The 21,269-nt window shown below is 43.8% G+C and overlaps 1 protein-coding gene across 4 annotated transcripts in view; it reads right to left on the minus strand.

Moving 5' to 3' along the window:
- Nucleotides 1-276: 276 nt before the first annotated feature.
- LOC128755881 (poly [ADP-ribose] polymerase tankyrase-1) overlaps nt 277-21,269 on the minus strand; it is a 65,596-nt gene continuing 44,603 nt past the window's right edge. For all 4 annotated transcript variants that reach the window (XM_053859974.1, XM_053859983.1, XM_053859991.1 and 1 more), the window contains 23 exons: nt 20,848-20,942; nt 20,029-20,095; nt 19,757-19,943; nt 17,500-17,621; nt 17,333-17,424; nt 17,085-17,163; nt 16,623-16,794; nt 15,677-15,756; nt 13,243-13,388; nt 12,970-13,135; nt 11,913-12,132; nt 9,463-9,572; nt 8,336-8,524; nt 8,177-8,257; nt 7,921-8,107; nt 7,769-7,848; nt 7,024-7,144; nt 6,204-6,301; nt 5,042-5,116; nt 4,872-4,977; nt 2,595-2,781; nt 2,369-2,525; nt 277-2,118 (listed from right to left, as the gene is read on the minus strand). In XM_053859974.1, the coding sequence (XP_053715949.1) occupies nt 2,032-2,118; nt 2,369-2,525; nt 2,595-2,781; nt 4,872-4,977; nt 5,042-5,116; nt 6,204-6,301; nt 7,024-7,144; nt 7,769-7,848; nt 7,921-8,107; nt 8,177-8,257; nt 8,336-8,524; nt 9,463-9,572; nt 11,913-12,132; nt 12,970-13,135; nt 13,243-13,388; nt 15,677-15,756; nt 16,623-16,794; nt 17,085-17,163; nt 17,333-17,424; nt 17,500-17,621; nt 19,757-19,943; nt 20,029-20,095; nt 20,848-20,942 (2,904 nt within the window). In that variant the 3' untranslated portion in view covers nt 277-2,031. The remainder of the gene's footprint in view (nt 2,119-2,368; nt 2,526-2,594; nt 2,782-4,871; nt 4,978-5,041; nt 5,117-6,203; nt 6,302-7,023; nt 7,145-7,768; nt 7,849-7,920; nt 8,108-8,176; nt 8,258-8,335; nt 8,525-9,462; nt 9,573-11,912; nt 12,133-12,969; nt 13,136-13,242; nt 13,389-15,676; nt 15,757-16,622; nt 16,795-17,084; nt 17,164-17,332; nt 17,425-17,499; nt 17,622-19,756; nt 19,944-20,028; nt 20,096-20,847; nt 20,943-21,269) is intronic.

Consider the following 21,269-nt stretch of genomic DNA (forward strand, 5'->3'; position numbering starts at 1 on the left):
TTCCACCCTGTCTGCACCTGCTTCTTCACCTCTTCCTCACACTCTCCATCGCCCTGGACAGTTGAGCCTAAGTACTTAAAATCCTCCACCTTCTTTATCTCTACATCCTGTAACTTCACCTGTCCACTTGGCTCCCTCTCATTCACACACATGTATTCCGTCTTACTGCGGCTAACCTTCATTCCTCTCCTTTCTAAGGCAAACCTCCACCTCCAAAACCTGCGACAGCTCTTCTTGGTTCGGGACTAAAGCAGAATCACAAGGAACGACAAAAAAGGTTATTAAATCATTTTAATATACATTTTTTTCTGCCTTTGACCAAAGACACAAACACTCTTAAGTCAAAAACAAGCACTTGGTCCGAGAGAGGAAACGTCCCAGAATGGTTCTGAAGACCCGTCATGTCTCGCTGCACTCTAGCGCCGCCTTGCTTACGCGTGGTCCTGTTTCTTTGTTTCTAGTGACATAAACCAAAGAAAATAACATGAAAACACGGACAGTCGTATGATGAGGTTAAGAGGTTTGATTGAAAGCTGAGTTAAAAGCTTCATACATCGGCGTCGTCGTCGTCGTCATGGCAACAGTGCGGGTTCTGTACACACCTGCGATCAGCCCCTGCTGAGTTTATGTCCCGCTGGTTCAACACATTTTAAAGTTGCAAATGAACATAAAAACTCTTTACTGTGAGAAGTTGAACACAAACGTTCCCACGCTCGTATGTCAGGAGTAAAAACTCTTCCCGCAAATACATTCAAACGCGTGTGACCAGTGTCACGGTTGATTCAGTGCCGCTTTCGTACATTTTTAACACGATTTTTAAAAGTCATCTTGGGAAAGTTTACTTGTAAATATGCAACTTTAAAAGGTGAAAGCTTCATCAATCCGTTGTTTCTTCCTGCGTTTGTCTTGAATGACGCCAAAACCGACGTTGTTTTTTGAGCGCCACACAATGACAACGACGTTTTCTGGAGGCGTCACCAAAACGGGTGTTCAAAATTCACATTTCAAAATAGAAATTTCAATCAAAATGCACAGCTTTAAAGACCTTAAATAAATATTGGTAACTCCCACGTCGAGCGCCACCCGCCGTAGTTCCAGCAACTTGCCTCTAGATGGCGGCAGAGCAAGACAGAAGCGCAGTGGAAAGGCAGCAGTTTTCATGTAAACATCGTCAGGAGGAGCGACAGTGGACCCGTCTGACACTGATGGCTCGGCTGCACCAGACGCAAACATGACTCACCCAAAATATAGCTTTAATGCCATTGCTCAACATCGACTTGAGTGTTTTGATTGAATTCTGACTTCGAGAGTTATGAGCGGGTACAAGGTGGTGTCACGTTGTGGAAGTTAGACCTCAGTTTGAAAAAGCGGTTCAGAAGATGAAGAGTTGTTGTCTGGTGCAGTTTGTGTTAGCTGTGCAAATCTCTGTCTCACACAGTGTCAAAGTCTGGTTTCAGTCAGTGGGCTTCAAAAGGAATGGGCTTCTGCTCAAGCCTGCGAGAAAACCTGTCTTTGAAGACAAAGATCTCCATCCAAATCCGTCGCCAGTGATTCAGACCGATGTTTGAGCGCGTAAGGCCGAGGTTAGCTTGTATTTCGGTGATTCAATTAAGACAAACAGATCCTGTGTGGATCAAGAAGATGGCGACTGGTTCTAGAAAGGGGCAAATGTGAAGCCCTGGTTAAGCTGGAGTCCGAGGCTCAGCTCATGCTGTGGGTTCTGTCCGCTTCAGTACGTCCACAGTAATCTCTGTCGCTCATATTCATTCCAGTCATTTTGTTTTACAAAAGAACAACACAAATGTTGCTGCTTTTTTTTTTCTTCCTTCGACACACGCTGTATCAAATCATCTGATCCCAAGTCCAGAACACGTGTAGCGTGAAGGTTAAAATGTAGACAGTGTGTGTGTTCCACCCAAAAGACACTTCATGTTCCTGGTCAGCTCCAGTATTTCGGGCCGGAGGTTCTCATGGTTGAGTTGTAGTGTTTGCTTTCAAGCACCTCTCCTTCCCTTCAGAGGCCGTTGAGATTCAAGACTTCTGCTCAGCAGAGGCTGTGGGCGTGGCCAAGCTCTCCGGCTTCACTATCTGGTAGGTGATCAAGTACTCCGGGTACGCCTGCAGACAGAGAACCTCCACATCAGACCTGCAGAGGGGTGGGGAAACATGCAACTGCACCCACACAAACAACATCCTTTACATTTTCCTCTATCAGCCAGGAAACAAGAACCGAGTCCACTGACACTTCCTGCTCACTTCCAACCACACTGTGACTCAATCTGACCATTTATTTCACCAATATCTGTTCCAGCATGTAGCATGAGCCAACTCCAGACGAGGAGGTAATGGTCAGCTGTGCTCCACTCACCTGCTCCCCACGGTAGATGACGTACTCGGCGTAGGCCAGCCCGTTGACACTGGGCCGACCAATCACGGAGTGGTGCCCCGGTGGAGCGTGGGCCATTTTCATGGCGCTAAACTGGAGAAAGGACTTTCCCAGCGTCACTCTGCAGAACAGCATCTGCCTGGAAGGTCAACATTTCAAAGGTCAGGCCCATGTCAGCTTCGACGGAGCGCCAGTGATTCTGCCGCACCTGTGGCACACGTAGCAGGACCGGTCTTTGTGGGTGGGACATCCGGTGCCTCCACCAATCCCGTACACGTACTGGTTGCTTTTGGAGGAATTCTCTGCAAAATAGATGCCGGCGCCGAACATGCCGCCGATGTACGCGTGGCGCTCGTCGAAGCCCTTGTGGATGATGGCGTTGATGAAGGGCGAACCTGGCAGGAGCAGAGGGAGGGGAGAGATGAAGAAACCAAAAATAGGCAGCAGAAGGAGGCATACTGAAAACCTTCATCGAGGAAGTGGTTTGGAGGCAACCAACTACTCTGACAAACGTTCAGACAGCAAGAGACCAACAGGAAATTTAGAATCCGAAAGACTTCCGACTAGCTTTGACAGCCAGAGGAAGCCTTCCAGGCACAACCAGAGTTGCAGCATTACTTTCAGTTTCCCTCTGTTCAGCACTAAAATATTTCAGAGAATCAGGACAGGCTGTTGTCCCGAGGCTGAAGTCCTGACTGAAACTGGTGCTGGAGCATGAACAGTGAGTTTTCAGGCTTCAGGTCTGAAGAGTTCCTCTGGTCGAAAACACTGAAATGGAAATTATTTAGAGTGATTTATAATTGCCTGAGTTCACAGGACATTCTAGGATAATCTAGGAAAATACACGTGACTTCCATGAAACCACACACGAGTTGGGAAAAAGTTTTTTTTTATATCCCATCAATTATAACATGTCAATAAAAAGACAAAAATACTGACTGACCCTTCAACACATTTTCAACCAAAGACCCCCCCATTTTTTGAGGTTTTCCCTCAATAATGAGACAAAAATTGACAAACTACTTTACGGTGGAAAACCCTCCATATGTTTTGATACCACTGAGAGGTAGAGAAGTAGTAAAAATAAAACTCTGCATAAAGAGCGCTTCTAAAGTGCAAATGTGAAAGCTTTATTAATCGCAAGAATTATCAATAGGAATCATATCATACAGTCAAACCAGTATTCAAAGACAAGGTGTCATAAGGTCTGCAGGTGCTCCAAAGATTCCACCCAAAATTGCAGATAAAATGTCGCCTCTCTTTTTGCAGCAGGTGAAAAACTACGGAGGCCCCAAGGCTCCGTAGTTTGGAGATCTCGCAATATATTTTTGCAAGATCGCGCAATACTGAGGATAATACTACAATAAAATGAGGTTATGGGTTTATGCTACTGCTCCTTTCAGAGTTCAATGGTGACAAGTGAGTGAGGGTGGAGCGAGATGCTGCTCTCGGGGTGAGAGAGAGTTCTGTTTTTTGAGAGTTGTTGAGGAGAGCGAGGAGCTGCAATTGTTTCTGTCTTCTGGAGACCACGACACAGTGTTTGAGTGAAATAAAAGAAGAAACTAAATCACGGAATGGCTGTTTTTGTCTACTACCAACAGATGCTACAGTACTTTTGCAACATCTCACGCCGTTCAAATGTATTGATTCTGCTAGTAGTCATGGAGGATGTATAAAACCATGCTTGCGACAAAGCATGGACTGTATGTCCTCATATTTTAGTCCAATTTCAAAATAAAATTCAATTAAGCTTTATTTTTTTTTTTTTGGTCATGTCCCCTTAGGGGCTCCGTACCAAACAAATGGCGTGTCAGGGATGGCAAAGTCAATAACTCTGTCGACTTGCTGCTCTGCTTCATTGACAATCAAGTGGCGTCTGCAGAAGGGGCCGGTTCATATTTCAGTGAGAGGGTTCAACTCAGTTCAAAGTACAATGCAGAAAAGTAAAGTATTTGTGAAAAACAAATGCAGCTGTGTGAGGCCAATTGCGAATGCTGTGCTGAGAAGTGGCAGTCAGGTGCAGCCTCCTTCTCTGGGTCTGCGCTGGAGCTTGATGAGCCTCCTGCTCGCACAGCCCAGATTTCTGACTGCCACCTGTCGGTGCACAGGGTCTTTGACTGACAGCAAGTACAGCCTGCCACGATTGGGTAAGACACGTGCAGCAGAGGGAATACTGACGCTGCTAAACCAAAGTAGAGAAGCACCGAGCTCATCGAAAGTGACTCACAACCAGCAGTGATGGACCTGAAGGAGAGAGCGGAATTTGCTTTTCATCGAAGGGACAACACTGAAGACGAGCGCAAACACATCTTTGCCCACAGTCATAATAACATACTCCACAAAGTTTGACATCTGTCACTACCACAGCTCTTCTAGAAAACATATTGCACTGCAGCAGCTAAAATGTGTGAAAACTCAATGTGGCTTGACTTGAAAACAGTGGTGTAGAAGGTGGTATAACAGGCGTATAAGCAAACTTCAATACCGTGAAACAGCATCCGTTCATTGTGGTGATTGTGATTCTCATCCGCGATCTCCTTCTGCCGGTGCGAGTACCGCTCCCGCAACTTCTTGTTGACCACCTTCTGAATCTGCACAGACATCAGTCAGCATGGGAAACGTCTCGATATCTGTCAGGACTCAGTGAATACACACCTTGATGATGTTGTACTGGCTGAAGACTCCGCCTGCGTTGCCTCCATCGCGGTGCTCTCTGATTGTGCTCTGCAGCTGAGGAGAGTGGACACACGGTGAGGATTGGGAAGGGCACAGAGCTCCTGTAGCAGCCTTTCCATCAGACGGAGATGAGAGGCAGAGCAGAAGGGACGATCGGAGACACAAGGCCAATAGTTTTCCTAATGACGTCCACTAAATGAAACACTGACATCTACTTCATCCGTCGGAGATTGGAGAGACGGTTTGGAGAGACGGCACGCCAGTCATTTATCGACGACCCCAGAGAGAGAATGATACTTTTAATTACCTCTTTAATTTCTGCTCACATCCAGCGGTTCTCATTCATCAGACCGACATCAAGACTGATATCTGCTGTCTCCTTCCATTACCGGCTTCATTTACAAGAGCGACTCCGAGATCGAGCCGCTGGTGCCGACAGTGAGTTTGAGGGCTGATGGGAAGCAGCTAACAGGTGAAGCGTTTTAACCCCTTGACACCTGAATCTTTTCCCTGCCGCTAGCATCAGCCGCTTCAAAGCCGAGCGTTAACCAAAAGACTGGAAGCAACTTGGTCACAGGCTCACTGAACACGCTCCTACAGTCAGTGAGAGAATATGGTGGCTGCTTTATCTTAGCGTGGATCAAACAACACACGCTCAATATCTGCCACTTCAGAGAGGGAAATCTGGCCCTGGAACCGACCCAGACAGCCTGTGATCCCTTTTGTTATTGCTTTATTGTTATGTTCTTCTGTTCCTCCCAGATATATTGTCAGGCTTTTTTTCCTTTTAAAAATAACACCCTTCCATAAATAAATAATAATTCTCAGGCAGCAATATTACATTTGCTTCATGTCGACCACAACTAACAGTTTAAAACTGAAGTCCTTTCTTCACTTACAATGTTAATTCTGCCACATTTTTGCAGCTCAGCTCCTGAATGAAGTTGTTGACTGGCTCTTTGAAGTGTTTATGGTCAACTCATTTATCAGATCTGCATTTACATTTTGAGGACCAAAAGCGGGATTGTTGCTCGCTCTTAATGACAGTAGTAGCAGTAATAGTGCGTCTCCCAACCATCACGTGAAATAAATAATAAATCTGCCTTTAAATGATTAAACTGTTGGTGCAGGCGTTTCTTACTTCTTCCTCCACAGACTGGAACTCCTTGTCATCTGGCGCCAAGTCGATCAGCACAGTCCCCTGACTTGAGCAGTGGAATGTCAAGTAAGGATTGGCACCTACATCCAAAGCAATGGAATTAGCACTGTGCATCATTGCTTCAGTAACAGTCAGGGTATGAACTGAACACACATGTTGCACACGTGGATGGAGGAGTTACACGAAGAGTCGCAGGATACATGGTTTTATGACAAACCAGTCATCTCAGCTAACAATGAGTTTGACGTCTCCTCCACCAGTGTTGTTGTCAGGACGACCTAACCTTGGACAGACTCAGACTTAGTGGGACCAAGACTGAGTCCGGACCGAGACTGAGGGCGGATTGAATACAGAAGCATAAGTCTATTAGTCATCTACAGCAGAAGAAACAGTGGTCATTTTTCCAAAATAATTCAAGAAATAAATGCTTCCAATGAAACAAAGTACAGTAGTAGTTGCTTCTGTATTCAGTTTGGTCTTGGTGTCGACTTCGTTTTGGGCCCTCAATGTCTCGTTCATGGACTCGGCCTCTGTATGCTCCGGTCTCAGTCACGATTTTGGCCTAGGGTTAGGTGGTGCCTGGCACCTGTACTACAACATTTCCAGGTAGACGCAGCCTGAATGTGTTTGAGCAGCTTTTGAACACATATCCGTCACACTGCAATAACCAGCAAGCTTAAAAGAATCTGACCATCATTATAGTTTGAAAAATGTAAACCAGTTGTGCTGTGCTGAAGTGTGGTATCAAGTACGTCCTGGTAAGAGTGTGTGTGCGTGTGAGAGCAAGAGTGGGTTTCCTGACCTTGCTGGCCTCCCAGAAGCCTCTCGATGCCCTTGATGAGTTTATGCCTGTGACCATAAGCATTGATGCCGATCTCTTTCAGCTCCTCGTGACCCATGTCTGCCAGAACATCCAGCGAAATCTGCTCAGAAACAGCAGAGGTATTCACAAGACAAACTCTCTTTCAAGAGCAGGAGGGCAGCATGTTGCAAACACATTCCTGAAAATCCATCCGCTCTTCACTTTGGGCCGCTCCACTCACCCTTCCTAACAAGCTCGACGGCAGGTCTTCACCATGACAAGACACTGATAATCATGAGCTCAATTACCCGAGACATATTGCAGACACAACAAGTCTGACAGATATTCATGAGAGGAAACTCACCACGGGATAAGGGAAAGGTTAATGAATGCACGGGACTCATCAAGCCTGCGATATGCTAACGACTTTCAACGTCTACTCATTGAGAGAGCGGCTGAAATTTACAAAGGTGATGAAGACACTGTTCCTTTTGGAATCCTGACCTTTAAGCGTGTTCTTACGGGTGATTAATGTTGGTGGCCAGTGAAACTATACAAGACGTTTACAGTTTGTGCTTGCGGCCTTTATTTCAGAACAAATAGCCTCTGAAGAGCCACAAGAGGCCTGATGGCTGCAAACCCACTGCTTCCAGTGAATCTAAACGTGTATGTTTTACATGAATGAATGAAGCTTCAACGCAGGTACTCTCTACAATGGATCCACACAGCTTTTCATCATGTGTACCTGCTCCCTCTGGAAGATTTCTCTCAGGTGATCGAGGCCCAAACTCTTCAAGAACTGGTTGATGGTCATGTCAAGCAGACCTGCTTGAGCACACAAGCGGCACATTAAAAACATTATGCGCAGAGTTGCCGTGTGTTTTCTTTCGTCCGTACTTTCAACGTCTTTTCTGTCTGCCCCGGAGGCTCCATCCGCCATCCCAGTGGCTCCGCCCACTGACATGTCATTAAGGGGCGTGGTCAAGTTGTCGATACTGCTGGCTGCCGACAGACACGACGGTGACGGCGACGGAGAAATGACCACTCCACCAGTGGCTCCCGCGCTCACCACACTTGCGCTGACCTGTGGACGGCAGGGCTTCAGTCCACTGCAGCTTGTTAGTAAATGAGCGTTCTAAAGCTGGTCACCCACCACAGTAGCTTGGGGCTTCAGACAGCTGGGCAGGGCGTCCGGTGGCATTGCATCAATCAGCAGCGCACGGATGTCATCGGCCTGGAACAAGTACGGCACAACGTCTGTCACACAGCTGATGTGCAACCAATTTGATGACTGAGAAGAGCTCATGCTCACAGTGGCCAGGTCCAGCGGAGTTTGGCCCTCCTGGTTCTTCATGGTAGGATCGGCTCCGTGGGCTAAAAGCAATGCGCACAGCTGGGTCCGCCCCTTCTGCGCCGCCTCATGTAGAGGAGTGAAGGCCCACTTGTCTGTGGCATTGACGCAGGTGTTGTACTTGATGAGAAGGGCAGCGATGTCCACGTGCTATGAGGAAGCACAGAGGTAAAGTGAGGAGGGGAAACATAGAGGAGGAAATTTGAAGGAGAAGATTTGCAGGAACGGAAGGAGTAACCATTACACCACTACGCTGCCTGCATTTACATTTTAAATAAAAAAATTGAGAATCATCAAGAGCTTAAGTGTTATTTTGCGGTAATATGTCCCCTCCAGCTGTACAGTGAGAAAATGGAGGGATGTTCTCCTTAAAACCCACCGCCTAGTTTAGTTGCACTGGACTTAAGAGGAGGCCCCTTCAGAGTCTAATCCAAGATCAGTCATGGAATTAGAGCAAAGACTTGGGGAGATGGAGATCCGCACAATTAATCCAGATCAAGGTGGAAAAATGCCTACAGCATGTTCAGGGACGGATTAAAGATGAATGCACGAAGCCTACATGGGCACACCATTTCCCTGGAAGTGTGAAGTGGTGTGAGTCGGTCTGTCCCGGCCCACTTCTCCTGCTTCAGTTTCATTCCTCCTCAACTGCCTGCTGCCAATGTGTGCGAAACATCGCCAATACAGAGCTCATCAAGATTTCATCAACTTGAGCTTCAAAACCGTTTCGGTGACAGCGGTAGTCTGGTCACAGCAAGTGTGTTTTCCCGACCGTAGAGAGAGAAACATCTTCAGAAAACCTCAAATTAACAGCAATTTAAATGTAAATGAGGCAAATGGATCAGGAGCAAACAGCGCCTCGCTTCCTCTGAGGGCAAACATCAAATACCAGGAGACGTGAGTCGACAAAGGAGCTGCAGGGAGCCATATTTCGCAAACTCCCAACTTGCATCCGCTGACAAGAACGTAATTATGTTTATAAACTGAAGTGTGTTTGTTCCACCCGCGGAGTCAGTATTAAGAGAAAGAGGAACTAATGGTGTAACAGGGGATGATGGAGCTGGTGTCTGTGTGAGTGTGAGTCTCACCCCGTATGAAGCAGCGTTGTGTAAAGGGATCAGGCCTCCTTTGTCTTGGGCGTTCACGTCGGCTCCGTGTTCTAGCAGATACTCCGCCACCTCCAGGTTGTTGTAGCCAGCTGACAAGAAGAAAGGAAGCATTACATAAAAGCAAAGGGCTTCACTGCTGCAGTTCTTCCGAATACTACGTTATTGGTTCACGATGACTGGCTACACGTGCCTGATAGACCTGACCACTTCCCATAAGCAGAGAAGTGGGGTGAGCAGCTAGTGCACTGGAAAAGTCTCTCCACCTCATACTAATAGAAAACCTGAGACGCTAAAGTGGTCGCCAAGAAACGTTAAGGATTGAGAGACTTTATGGGAGGAGAAATGGGTTTGGCACGAGAGACACATTTTACCTTTCATATTGCGTTATTAACACATTTTCGAGAGACAGTGTGTCGATGAGTGGGCAAGTTCAGTTCAAATCATTTTGTACAAAGCAACGGACAGAGATCAAGGGAGGTAAAGTAGAGAAAGCAGTCAGGTCGGAATGGGGTGTCACAACTTTCAGATCTGTGACAGAGAAGTGTTTACAAGAGCACAGTGGCTCCAGCGCAAACACAAGAAGAAATGGAAGAGACAGAGTTGAAGGTGCTCAGGTTTTGTTTGGGAGAGAACAGGAAGGACAAGATTAGAAACACGTGGAGAAGTATGGAGAGAAAGCTAGGGAGGCTAGAGATAGAGACGAGAGACAGGAGACGAAGTAAAGAAATGCATGACCAACACCCCCTTTTGTTGGAGAAGATGTGGTAACTTGCTGGCAGATCACTTTCACATTTTCAGGGAACTTTCACATTTTCAAGTTTTATGGAAAGTACTCCACAAGACATTACAAGAGATTCTTGGATTTCACTAGGGTTTTGAATTTAAGGTTGTTTTTCCTCAGACTTACTACCCAGGATGGACAAGATCAATGGACAAGATCTGATAAATATTTGATTCATATTATGATCAGTGTTGGGAAGAAGACCATAGCAAAAAAATGGCTGTCAAGAGACGTGCCAACCCTGGACTCATGGAAGAACGTTATGTTGGATATGTACAAAATGGAAAAAATAGCAACTTCTTTTAATTTCATTTAACCAGAATTGTTCAAATTGAGAAAAAAAGGAAAATCGCTGAGACCTCACTTAGTTTTCCAGAAAGAAAACATGGTTTGCATGTACAGCATTACATTTATAATGCTCCTTGCTTTAGGCTGTTTTTTTTTTTCTTCTATTCTGTATAGATATATATATCAGTATGGGTGATAATACATATACAGTACATAGACATAAATGTTGCTATTATACATTAACAATGTCAATAGAAAATATAAATAATAAAAAGTGGTGGAGAGAAGAGGAGAGAAAAAAGGTAGTCTCTTAGCTCCACAGCTTACAAATAAAACAAGACTCATGTGTGTGTAAAGTTCATCCTTCTCAGCAATATCACATCACACAACTTCCAGCAGTCCAAACATTGTTTTTGAATGTGGAGCAACATCTTCTGTTTTGACTATGATCAGGCAAACCTTCTGATGCATCATTAACTCTCATACTGACAAAAACACCCAGACATGCCCTTTTATGGCTTAAAGCTTTTAACAATCACCATTCTGAACATGCTGTTGCTCTCCTGACTGAACAAGGGGAAGCACAGGCTTCAGTTCCTGCTTGGTGGAGTGCATGAGTTTCAGCCTCCGGGCAAATAAAACTTGCATGATTCCTTGAGATAAACACTGACAGCTTTGGTGTTGATCCAACCTGAGCGTTCCTCATTTTTACTGTCGGGGCAGTTGGCTGGTTAGAAGATTCATACTGCAGCTTCATGATACTCCCCGAAATATCTCACTAGTAACAGACTACAGCTTTCCCTGACTCTACAGATAGAATTTCAATTCGGGCATTACAGATGTGTGTTTGCCTGTGAGGATCTGTTGAGTCTGTTATCGCAGCCTCAGATGTTATCACAGACACCAGGAAGTAGGTGCACGTTTAAAAAGCAGCAGTATCATCATTATCAGACAGGAAGAGCTCAAAGTTTAGTACAAGGACAGCCAGAAAACGACTCAGGCTTTGAGGATTTCAATGCTACTACAAGAACGAGCATTTTTTTTATCTCCAGCTAGCTTAACCTTTGCCACCACTGGCACCAATATGAAGAATGAGTAAATGGATATGAATATGTACATAGACCCAAGGACACTCGAGAGACACATGGTACTCTCTTTGATAAAGAATATCAATAAACAATTCAAAAGTATAATCTCGAAGAACACCTCATCATATGTTTGTTTAAAATTAACAGTCATAGTTGCTTGAGCAAATGCGTATTTCTCCCTAGAAAAATGACTCTCATCTCCGAGTGCTCATTATAGGGCTTCACGTGGTCAGCTGAGTTTATTAGTCACCTGCTCCAGATGGAGATTTTACCTGCTAGGTGAAGAGGGGTCGAGTTGCGTCCCTGTGTGTCCCGACAGTTAATATTATCTGGGCTGCAAAGCTTCTGCACCCGAGCCAGACATCCCTTCTTAGCAGCGTCGAGCAGCGCAGCGTCGCCTCGCAACAAGTCCTGAATATCCGTGTCCCCCTCCTTCACCAGGTCCAAGGATGTGTTGCCATCTCGGTTCTTTTTCGTCGGGTCCGCTCCGTGCTGGGGAAAGAGGGTAAGAATTGTACCTCAGCCTGCTGTGGTCTATCTTACAGTGAGTCTTAAATAACCCACAGTGTCTCATCTCTGGGGGAAACTTCTCACTTAAGCTAGGAAGTTGACAAGTAATGAGAAAAAAGATGAAGGTCATTGGCTATCAAGGAGAGTGATGGAAGTGGAGGTGTGCATAGTACATCAGTGAAGTGGAGCGCAACACGTCCTCTAGGGATGAGAAAGGAGACATTTTCATCGCTCAACTGTCACAGAGGCTTTACTGCGACACCCATATGCAAGTTTCAAAAACACTTATTCAAGCTTCGTGTCTGGTGTTCACTGCAGAAAGAGTAAAACTGTGACCCCAAAATATGTTTAGTCTCCTCATTGCCATGTAGGCAGTAACACCTTTTACCATTCTTAGAACATATTAAATGTTTTTAAATGTCTTCCTCTTATTAAGAGGCTTGAAAAAGAAGAGAAGATGAGATACATTCACACATCAAATGATGACTTTCACAAATCTGTTATGACAACTGTATGACAATTATATGACATCTAATAACAAGGTGGCTGAAGTACATTAAGATAATCATGAATTTGAGAGTTATTTGTAATGACATTATACAGTGTGGTCAAAGTTCATAAGTCTTTATAACTTCATTAATCTAAATCTTATAACTTATTATACTTATTATTTTCCAAAACCGCCTGTTTAAGTTCTTGTTATCAGTTGCAGGAGACATGAGTGTGATTTCTGAAGAATAGTAACACAAAACATATGTTTGTTGCAGGACACTAACAACTAACTTCCTCAATTTCACCGCACTGAAGCCAAAGAATCACCTTGAGGAGCAACTTGCAGATTTCATATTTTCCCTTTGCAGCTGCCTCATGAAGAGGAGTGAACTTCCATAAATCCGCCACATTGACTGAGGCTCCATGTCTGACCAGCAGCTCAGCCACCTCGTAGTGACCATACGAACAGGCGTTATGTAGAGGAACAAGACCACTGGGACAAAAACAACGGGAGAAATCGTATTAGAGGGAGATTTTCACTTCACTTCGCTGACCTTTGCATTCACTTCACAAAAAATGGAACGTTAAAGTGCCACACACCCTTTGTCTTTCGCGTGGACGTCAGCCCCGTGGTGCAGCAGGTACTCCACCACTGAGACTCGGTTGTAGCCAGCAGCGAAGTGGAGAGGCGTTGAGTGACGTCCCTCCAGATCTCTGCAGTTCACATTCTGACTTGTGCACAGAGACTGGGGAAGGAAAGAAACAATGAGCAAGGTGACGCTTTAAATTATCATCAAACACAAACAACAATGCAGGGTGACTGGATGCGACCAGCTTGTTAGAGAGAGCTGATTCAATCTATAATCCAATACGTGGTTCAATATAACGGTGTGGGATCTAACCTGTAGTCGAGTTGTAAAAAAAAAAAACTCAGGGGGGTAGTCATTTTTTCACCATTAAAAAAATGGAGGCAACTGTGGTCCTGACACGACGGGACTCGCACAGCCACCTAGTGGTGCACAAGCCCCTTTCCTGCCTCTTTTTCCTCGCATAATGCAAGTGAAACGTTTTTCTTCATTCTCAGGTTTTTCAGAAAAAAAGTAACACTCTCATCAGATCCATACCTTAAAATCTAAAAGGTTCAGGCTGGACGTGAATCAGCAGCCTATAGCAACACGGTGATGCATGCTAACCACTAGGCAAGTGACACATCACATAGAAATGAGCATTGTACAGGGATAATATGGATATGATACTGTAAAATTTGTCGAAAACTGGCAGATTTCAGTGACAACTGAATTCCTCAACTCGAGTACTGAGTATGACAGATCTGACAGACTGAGTATGCACATCTCAAAACCTCAGTTTAGAAGTGAAGCCCTCGACACGTCATGATGAAACCTGGATGTCGGCACGTCCCTAATCTGCCACTCTCAAACAATTGATTGAAAGCCAGGAGACAGCTTGTCTGACCATCATTTCTCACATGGGATGCACCTAACAGGTTTTCACGGCGCCGAGTGCCTTCAGCATGCCAGCACGCTTCTGAACTGACTTCCAAACTCATCCTTGTTTTAGGGGCAACATTTTTTTGCATTCTGTTCTTATCTTCACTTGGAAGAGAAACAGTTTGTCTGATATAAAGATCTATTGTTCTCTACAGATGTTGTCCGGCACCTAACCACAGTCACATCTAAAAATACATTCCTGTTGTATGTAGACACTACAAAGTCGAGTCGATTAAATGTTTTGGTTTCCATGATTCGGCATCAGAACTACGGCCCAGTAGTGACAGACTGAGCTTCATTCAACTGACTCCACCTGTTAAGCCTGGTGGACAGGATGTCAGCATCAAATAAAAAGCAAACTGACAGGAAGTCAGCGAGGAGCCAATCCTGAGTTCTTCCCCGAACCCCTGCCAACACATCAGGCTTCAGATCCTGACAGACCTTCCTGAAGAGGCTGTTCATCTGGATAAACCCATCACTGTCTGTCTCTGTGGGTTAAGACACTTTCATGCTTCACCAAACACTTCTGTCAAACACTTGACTAGATCTCACCCGGTCATGACATCAGTGGGTGGATTTTATCCGTGGCACATTATAGTGCATCATGAGCAGCAGTGTTTTTGACATGAGTGGGCCTGGTGATCAGAGAGCCGCAAACTAAAGCACAGCATTGGTCTGTACAATGAGCTGCTGAGGGCCACTGATGGCATTGAGCGTGTCGGCAAAACAAGCCAGACGACATAATGACAAAATAATTTAGGTTCCCGGGAATCCATCCAAGCACACTGAGACATGAACAAGAAATGCTTAGTAAAAGAGAACACGACAGGCAGTGAAGCAATCTTAAAACTCACAGCAAATAAACATCTAAACAAGCAGGCGTCAAATTGAATAGCAATTGAAAACCTCTTCTCTTCAGTTTGGATTTTAGTCCAAACGTGTTCAAACATTAACACAACACAACCAGCACACTGTTTTGAACAGTGACCACTACTCGAGTTGAGGTGGGATGTGGGAATATGGCATTCAATGAAACAAACACACAAAAAATATGCAACAGATGACCCTCCCTTTCTATCCTCTAAAATTTTTTACAGTAAATATTGGACACATAATGCAGCAATCTTAAAGGCAAAAAAAACCAATCAATTGTCTTATATCGCTTCAACGCCTCTTACCCTGTTTGGCAAACCAGCGACAGGTTGGCGGTTTGCATCCGGCCTAAAATTATCTCATTTAATGCATGAGAGAGTAACTCTGTTCCTCAATATTCTAAGAGTGAAGGAAAAAAATGTGGCACTTAAATCATGCCAAGAAAAAGAGGCAAAATGGCTGGTGCACCACTAGAGGGCTACCTGTCTGTCTCATAGCCTCAGGAGCTTAGCTCCATATTTAACTCGGCTACTGAGTAAGACGGTCTTTCTTTCGCAACAGGTCAATGTTTGGTCTGATTCACCTGTACAAATACAACATTGAGAAATCAAACAAAATGTTTGGAAGGAAATTGGATAGTACAGGCCCACTACCTTTACAGTGTCCAGGTCACCAGCTTTAGCAGCTTCCAGTAGTCTGTAATCCACATCTGAGTTTCTGACTGGAACATTTTCTGTGAGATCAGAACAGTGACAGTGTTAATGCAGCAGCAACAGTCACGGAAATGGTTATCAACCATTTCAATAAATGTGGTTGAAAAAAGTGACAAAGCTCATGCTTTCTGGACAACAGGTGATGTGTACTTCTCATGTTTCTGTGTGTGGGCTTTTATTTTGATTCTATCGGTTGTCGTGTTTGTTCTGCTTCCTGTTGCCCCTTTTCCAGCACACAGGACAACAGGGACCAATCCTGAAAGTTCTTGGTGTGTTGGTGTGTGTTCTCCTGGTCATTTGATAAGTTTTGATACTGCGCGTGTGGTTCCATTCCACTGTATTTTGTGTCACTTCTCTCCCGTACGAGTCTACTATGACACTATGTGTCTTCGGGTGAGTGTTTCTGTAACTCACATTTTCTGTTCTTGTGGTTTTCTCGTTTGCGTGCTTTTCACCACTGAGTGTTTTCTGTTATTTAGGCCCTGTGTGTTTTGTACCATGTGTGTTTTTGTTCTCCCCATTACAAGCCCCTGCTTTCTGTTGCAGGTGTTCCCCTTCCCTGTGTGTTTGCCTCCTTGCTCCGGTTTGGTGGCGATACCTCAGGCATGTTTTATTTTGTGTCCAGTGTTCATTAAATAATCTTACACAGCGCCGACTAGTGCTAAGGTCTGGCTTTGTGCCGCATTTGTGACGATACTTAAATTTCCTGCTTACACTTCTTGATAACTGACATCTATCCATTCAACGATAGGATCAAGTGCATCACAACCAACTACTGCACAGATCGACATTATCCTGACCCAAACTCAACTTTATAACATTGACACTAGATGATTAATATTACAAAGGAAAACGGACTCAGACACGGACTAAAAAAAACACGCACCATTAAGGATCTGCTGGACGGCTTCATTTCCCATTTGAGCTGCGGTGAATCCCTGCAGAGACACCAGCAAGGCATCAGCTCCGTATCCTAGCAACTGCCTGCAGGTTTGCAGATGACCGCCCAGCGCAGCACGATGCAATGCTGTTTGACCCAATGTGTCCAGGGCATTCACCTGAAAATGACAATGAATAAGGAATGGTAAAATATATATATGTATACTATTATTAACAACATGTATTTAGATTTTTTACACAGTATAAAAAAATAAATAACAGGCAGACACACTAAAAGAGAAGTATAGGAAAAAATATTAAAGAGAACAAACGTAAAAAATAGCAAAATTAAAAGGTTGAAGAAAAAAAACACTGTTATGTCTCGTAAAGATACTTCGGATGTGAAAAGGGAAAACTGAGTATCAATCAAGGCTGATATTATTGCGTGCAAGAATATGGAGTGATTTACCTTGGCGCCGTGTTTCTGCAGCACCTCCACTATGTCATTGTGAGCTCGCTCTGCTGCCACATGAAGAGGTGTCATAAAACTACAACAAGACAAAGAGATTCGATTCACAGGTCAGATTCACATGGTTCCTCTTCAGCGGTTCCTAATTAAACACGTTGAAGACGAAGGTCTCTGCCAACTTGCATTGATCCTTTCCAGGACAGGACACCCATTATTTACGTCATATTTAGTATAAACATCTGACTCACTCTTTATTTTTCTCATTGACATTCGCTCCTTTTCTCAGCAGCAGCTCCGTCAACTGCTTCCTCTTTGGGTGTGGTGATGCAACTGCACAGTGCTGGTGCACAAACAGACAAACATTTCAGTAAACGTAATCATTTAGTGAAGTGTGTGCTCAGAGCAAATGCACTACCAGAGCGGTGTCGTGTGTGTGAGGGTGTTTGAAGTTAATGATCTCCAAAGCCAGTGTCTTCTTCGCTTTGGTCATGTCCGCTTCCCGAGCAGCTTGTAGCAGTGAATGGCCCTTGAATTCATCTGGAAAAAAATACACAGAGAATGTATTAGAACCGGGAGCTGAGGGCCAGATTCACTGCGTAAGTGTGAAGCACGGAACCAGAACTAAACGAAACCATTAGTCAACGACCCAAAACGAAGTGGCTTCATTTTCAGTGCAAAATATGCAGTCACTTTGCATTTGAAAAGTAACCAACGTTTGAGAGGAAATAATGGCAACACATTTTCCATTTTTATGCTTTTACTTTCCTGATATGTACAAAACAATCTCTTCAACGCTCCTATAACAGAATCATTTCTTAACTTCAGTGGCTGCTATTTTTATTATTCTAGTCTGGGAGAAGTTGCAATAACACAATGACACAACTCCATTAGATGCAGTGACCAGACAGAATCCATCCTTCTGAAGTGTATTTTAATACGACACGACTGTCAGTGACAGACACATTGCTCTGCTTCTCGTGGGGGGAAAAACTGCACAAACATGACTTTGCCTCAAAAAACATCCAGGACACAAAATAGTTTCAACAAAGCTTCACACAAATGTCACATCTACAGGGAACCGTGTGGTGACATTCACGGACCAGTCACCTCTGTTTGAACAGAAAGTTTGCTCACAACCAGCTGTATAGGATAAGTATTGATCGGAAGCAGGACTATGAGACATTTAAAAATATGAAGCTTGGCTTTTGTAAGTCAAACTGATGATGACCATATGATTGTTCAAAAAGGATAAAACTGTCCTGTAAAGGGTGTCTCCTCTACATCTGCAAAAATGAGTGACATGCCACAAACGGTAATGAAAAACAAAAAATAATCATATCTGTGCTCTTGTTCTAGAGTTGGCCAAATTCTTTATGCATCATTTGTATTGGGCCAAGATCTGTTTCACGAAAAAGCAGGACACCAATAGGCCAAACACACAGAAAGCTTTGCGGCAAGTGCCATCATAGCTTATCTCCATTTGACAAACACAACATCAATTGCAACGGTGTACTTCTGTAGCCATGGTTCCAAGAACATAACACAAGGTGAACTGAACATTTCAAAGACTTCAGAGCAGCGTTTGACCTGATCTGATCTTGAATAGACAGTCGAGTCTTCATGAATGGGTGGTGGTGAGGAGCCAGTTTAAAATGCACAACTGCAGGTCGTGACAGAGATGAAACCAACCATAACTGCAGAGGTTCATCAGATCATCATTTGAAAAATAGCTCTGAAGTAAACCAGTACATCAGTTTGACATTAACATCGGATACTTATTTAAATCGGGACATAAAGACGAACTGTCCAAAGCCAAGAGGAATGACCCGTGATAAGATTTATATTTGTATCATATATTACACAAGTCACACACTTGATGCTTCAACAAACTTATCAATGACTTCAAATGGTCTACTAATACATAAAAGTGTGCAACATTAAAATCCATAGGATGCAATCCCATTTGATCAGGATTATTTTCACCACATAAATCATCTCAATGAAACTGTCATTCAGGATCGTATCTAGAAACACCAGTCAGGATGGTCTGGCTTTAGGGAAAAGAGAACACTGGAGACAATATTTAGCCTCTCTGAGCCAGCACTTGGGGCTGGAATGAAGAGATCTTTCAATGATACTATTTTGCAAGCACATTCCAAGTTTTTTCCTGAGATCATTAGAAAAGATCTCAGTTTCTTGATAATACTACTGCTATGCTTGAGAGTTCTTCCTACAGTCCATTCAACGTGATGAATGGAAAAGAGAAGTTGGTTTTAGCATTACCGTCTCAGGTTGAGCACGACCGATTGCTCTTTGAGTTAATCCATTTCCAAATCGTCAGTGGTTATTAGAACATCCCCAACAAACCGCTATCACTGCTGTTGTGACTCAGAAAGCTGCATGAGCGTCTGCTTCTGCGAGATTCTAACGCTGAGAACAATGCTGCAATTGTACAGAGGACCGTGTGGGTGCTAAACAGTGGCTAATACTACTATGATGAACGTGTTTTCCAATGGCAGGAAGCCGCAATTGTAAGGTAGTAAGGTTAAAAATTACTTAATGTATTAGTATTATTCGATTATATTATTCTTGTTATACTAAATTAAATCACACGTATCATACAGAATAGTAGAATCATAACCCAACCAATAGGGGTGGTGCACCACACTTACAAGTTAGTCTCTCTTTCAGTTCTGGGGTTGGTGCCATATCCACTGAACTCTTGCTATGGCAGTTTAGCAGAGTTGGGTCAGCTCCGTGGCTCAGTAGCAGAGAGCACACCTCCACCCTGTTCTTCGATGCTGCTTCATGGAGGGGTGTGAACTGCCAAAGGTCCATAGCATTTACACAAGCTCCGTGCTGCATGAAAAAAAAGAGAAATATTTGATATGATTTTTAATTTATCAATATAAACAGTCGAATCAACATACTGAGTTTTTGTTACCTTTAACAGCAGCTCAGTAACTTCATAGTGGCCATAGGAGCAGGCGTTATGGAGAGGCACCAGGCCACTGAAAGGATTAAACATATTTAGCATTTCTATTCCTTATTATCTTCTGTTTTGGCTGTCATTGCCATACTTCATGAGTTCTGCTCAAGCTGTACACTAGTATGAAGCATAACGGTAGACGAAATAACAATAATAATAATCCTAATTTAAAAAATCATCCTGACACACTCTCAGAAGACTAAACATGGTTAATGCCAAGCACATTTGTTTTGGGACTCGCACGGTTATTCCAGAGAGCAGGAGTCATGAAAATGGACAGTTTATCTAAAAAATAAAACTTAAAGATCCATGAAAGTAATTTCCGTTACTCACAACAAGGGAAGTTTAATTCAAGACATAAATCATAGCAAACTTTCACAAACTGAGATCCCTTGTATTTAAATTGCGCATTACGGTTCAATCCTACATTGAATGACGACGAATGACTCATTGACTTTAAACTGCAATCTGCTGCCGGCTTGCAGAAGGTCTATGAGTCACCACAACTGGAGACAGAGACAAACATTCTTGCTGGGCTGTGGCACCAAGAAAGTAAAAAACAGAGGACGACAAGAAACTGGGAGGAATGATGTGAGGCTGTTTTAATACAGTATAGGTGAGTGATTTGGTCACTAGATGCAGCAAGACAATAAAGGATGCAATAAACAGTGGATGACATTAAGGACAGAAGAATGCAAATATATATATTTGAAAAAGAGATTATCTTCACATACCCCAAAATTTGGAAGCAGCTCTTAATTCATATAGACTCACCCCTTGTCCTTGGCGTGCACGTCTGCTCCATGCTGGAGAAGCAGCTGAACAATTCTCACTCTGTTGTAACCTGCAGCCAGGTGGAGTGGTGTTGACTGGAGTGGGAGAAGCAGAAACAGAGAAAACAAAGACAGTTAAAAGGAGCAATCTTCGGTTGAACAATGGACGTCCACTTATGTTTTACTTAGAAATGCTGCACGATTCAATCACCATACTTGACCATTGTTCCTCCTCAGACTAGCTTCATGTCAACTTTATGAGAATTAAAGATACATCAACTGAAGAGAGTCGTGAGCCAACTACAGAGCATTTACTGTATCCTCCGTGCTGTGTTTATGTAACTTGGGAAACATATTCTCATCGACTACAGTTATAATAAAAGTGACTGGTAGCCTCTGTGCCCTGCTGTAATGGGAATGGGG

The sequence above is a fragment of the Synchiropus splendidus genome, chromosome 1 (assembly GCF_027744825.2).
Source record: "Synchiropus splendidus isolate RoL2022-P1 chromosome 1, RoL_Sspl_1.0, whole genome shotgun sequence".
In the NCBI taxonomy this organism is placed as follows: Eukaryota; Metazoa; Chordata; class Actinopteri; order Syngnathiformes; family Callionymidae; genus Synchiropus; species Synchiropus splendidus.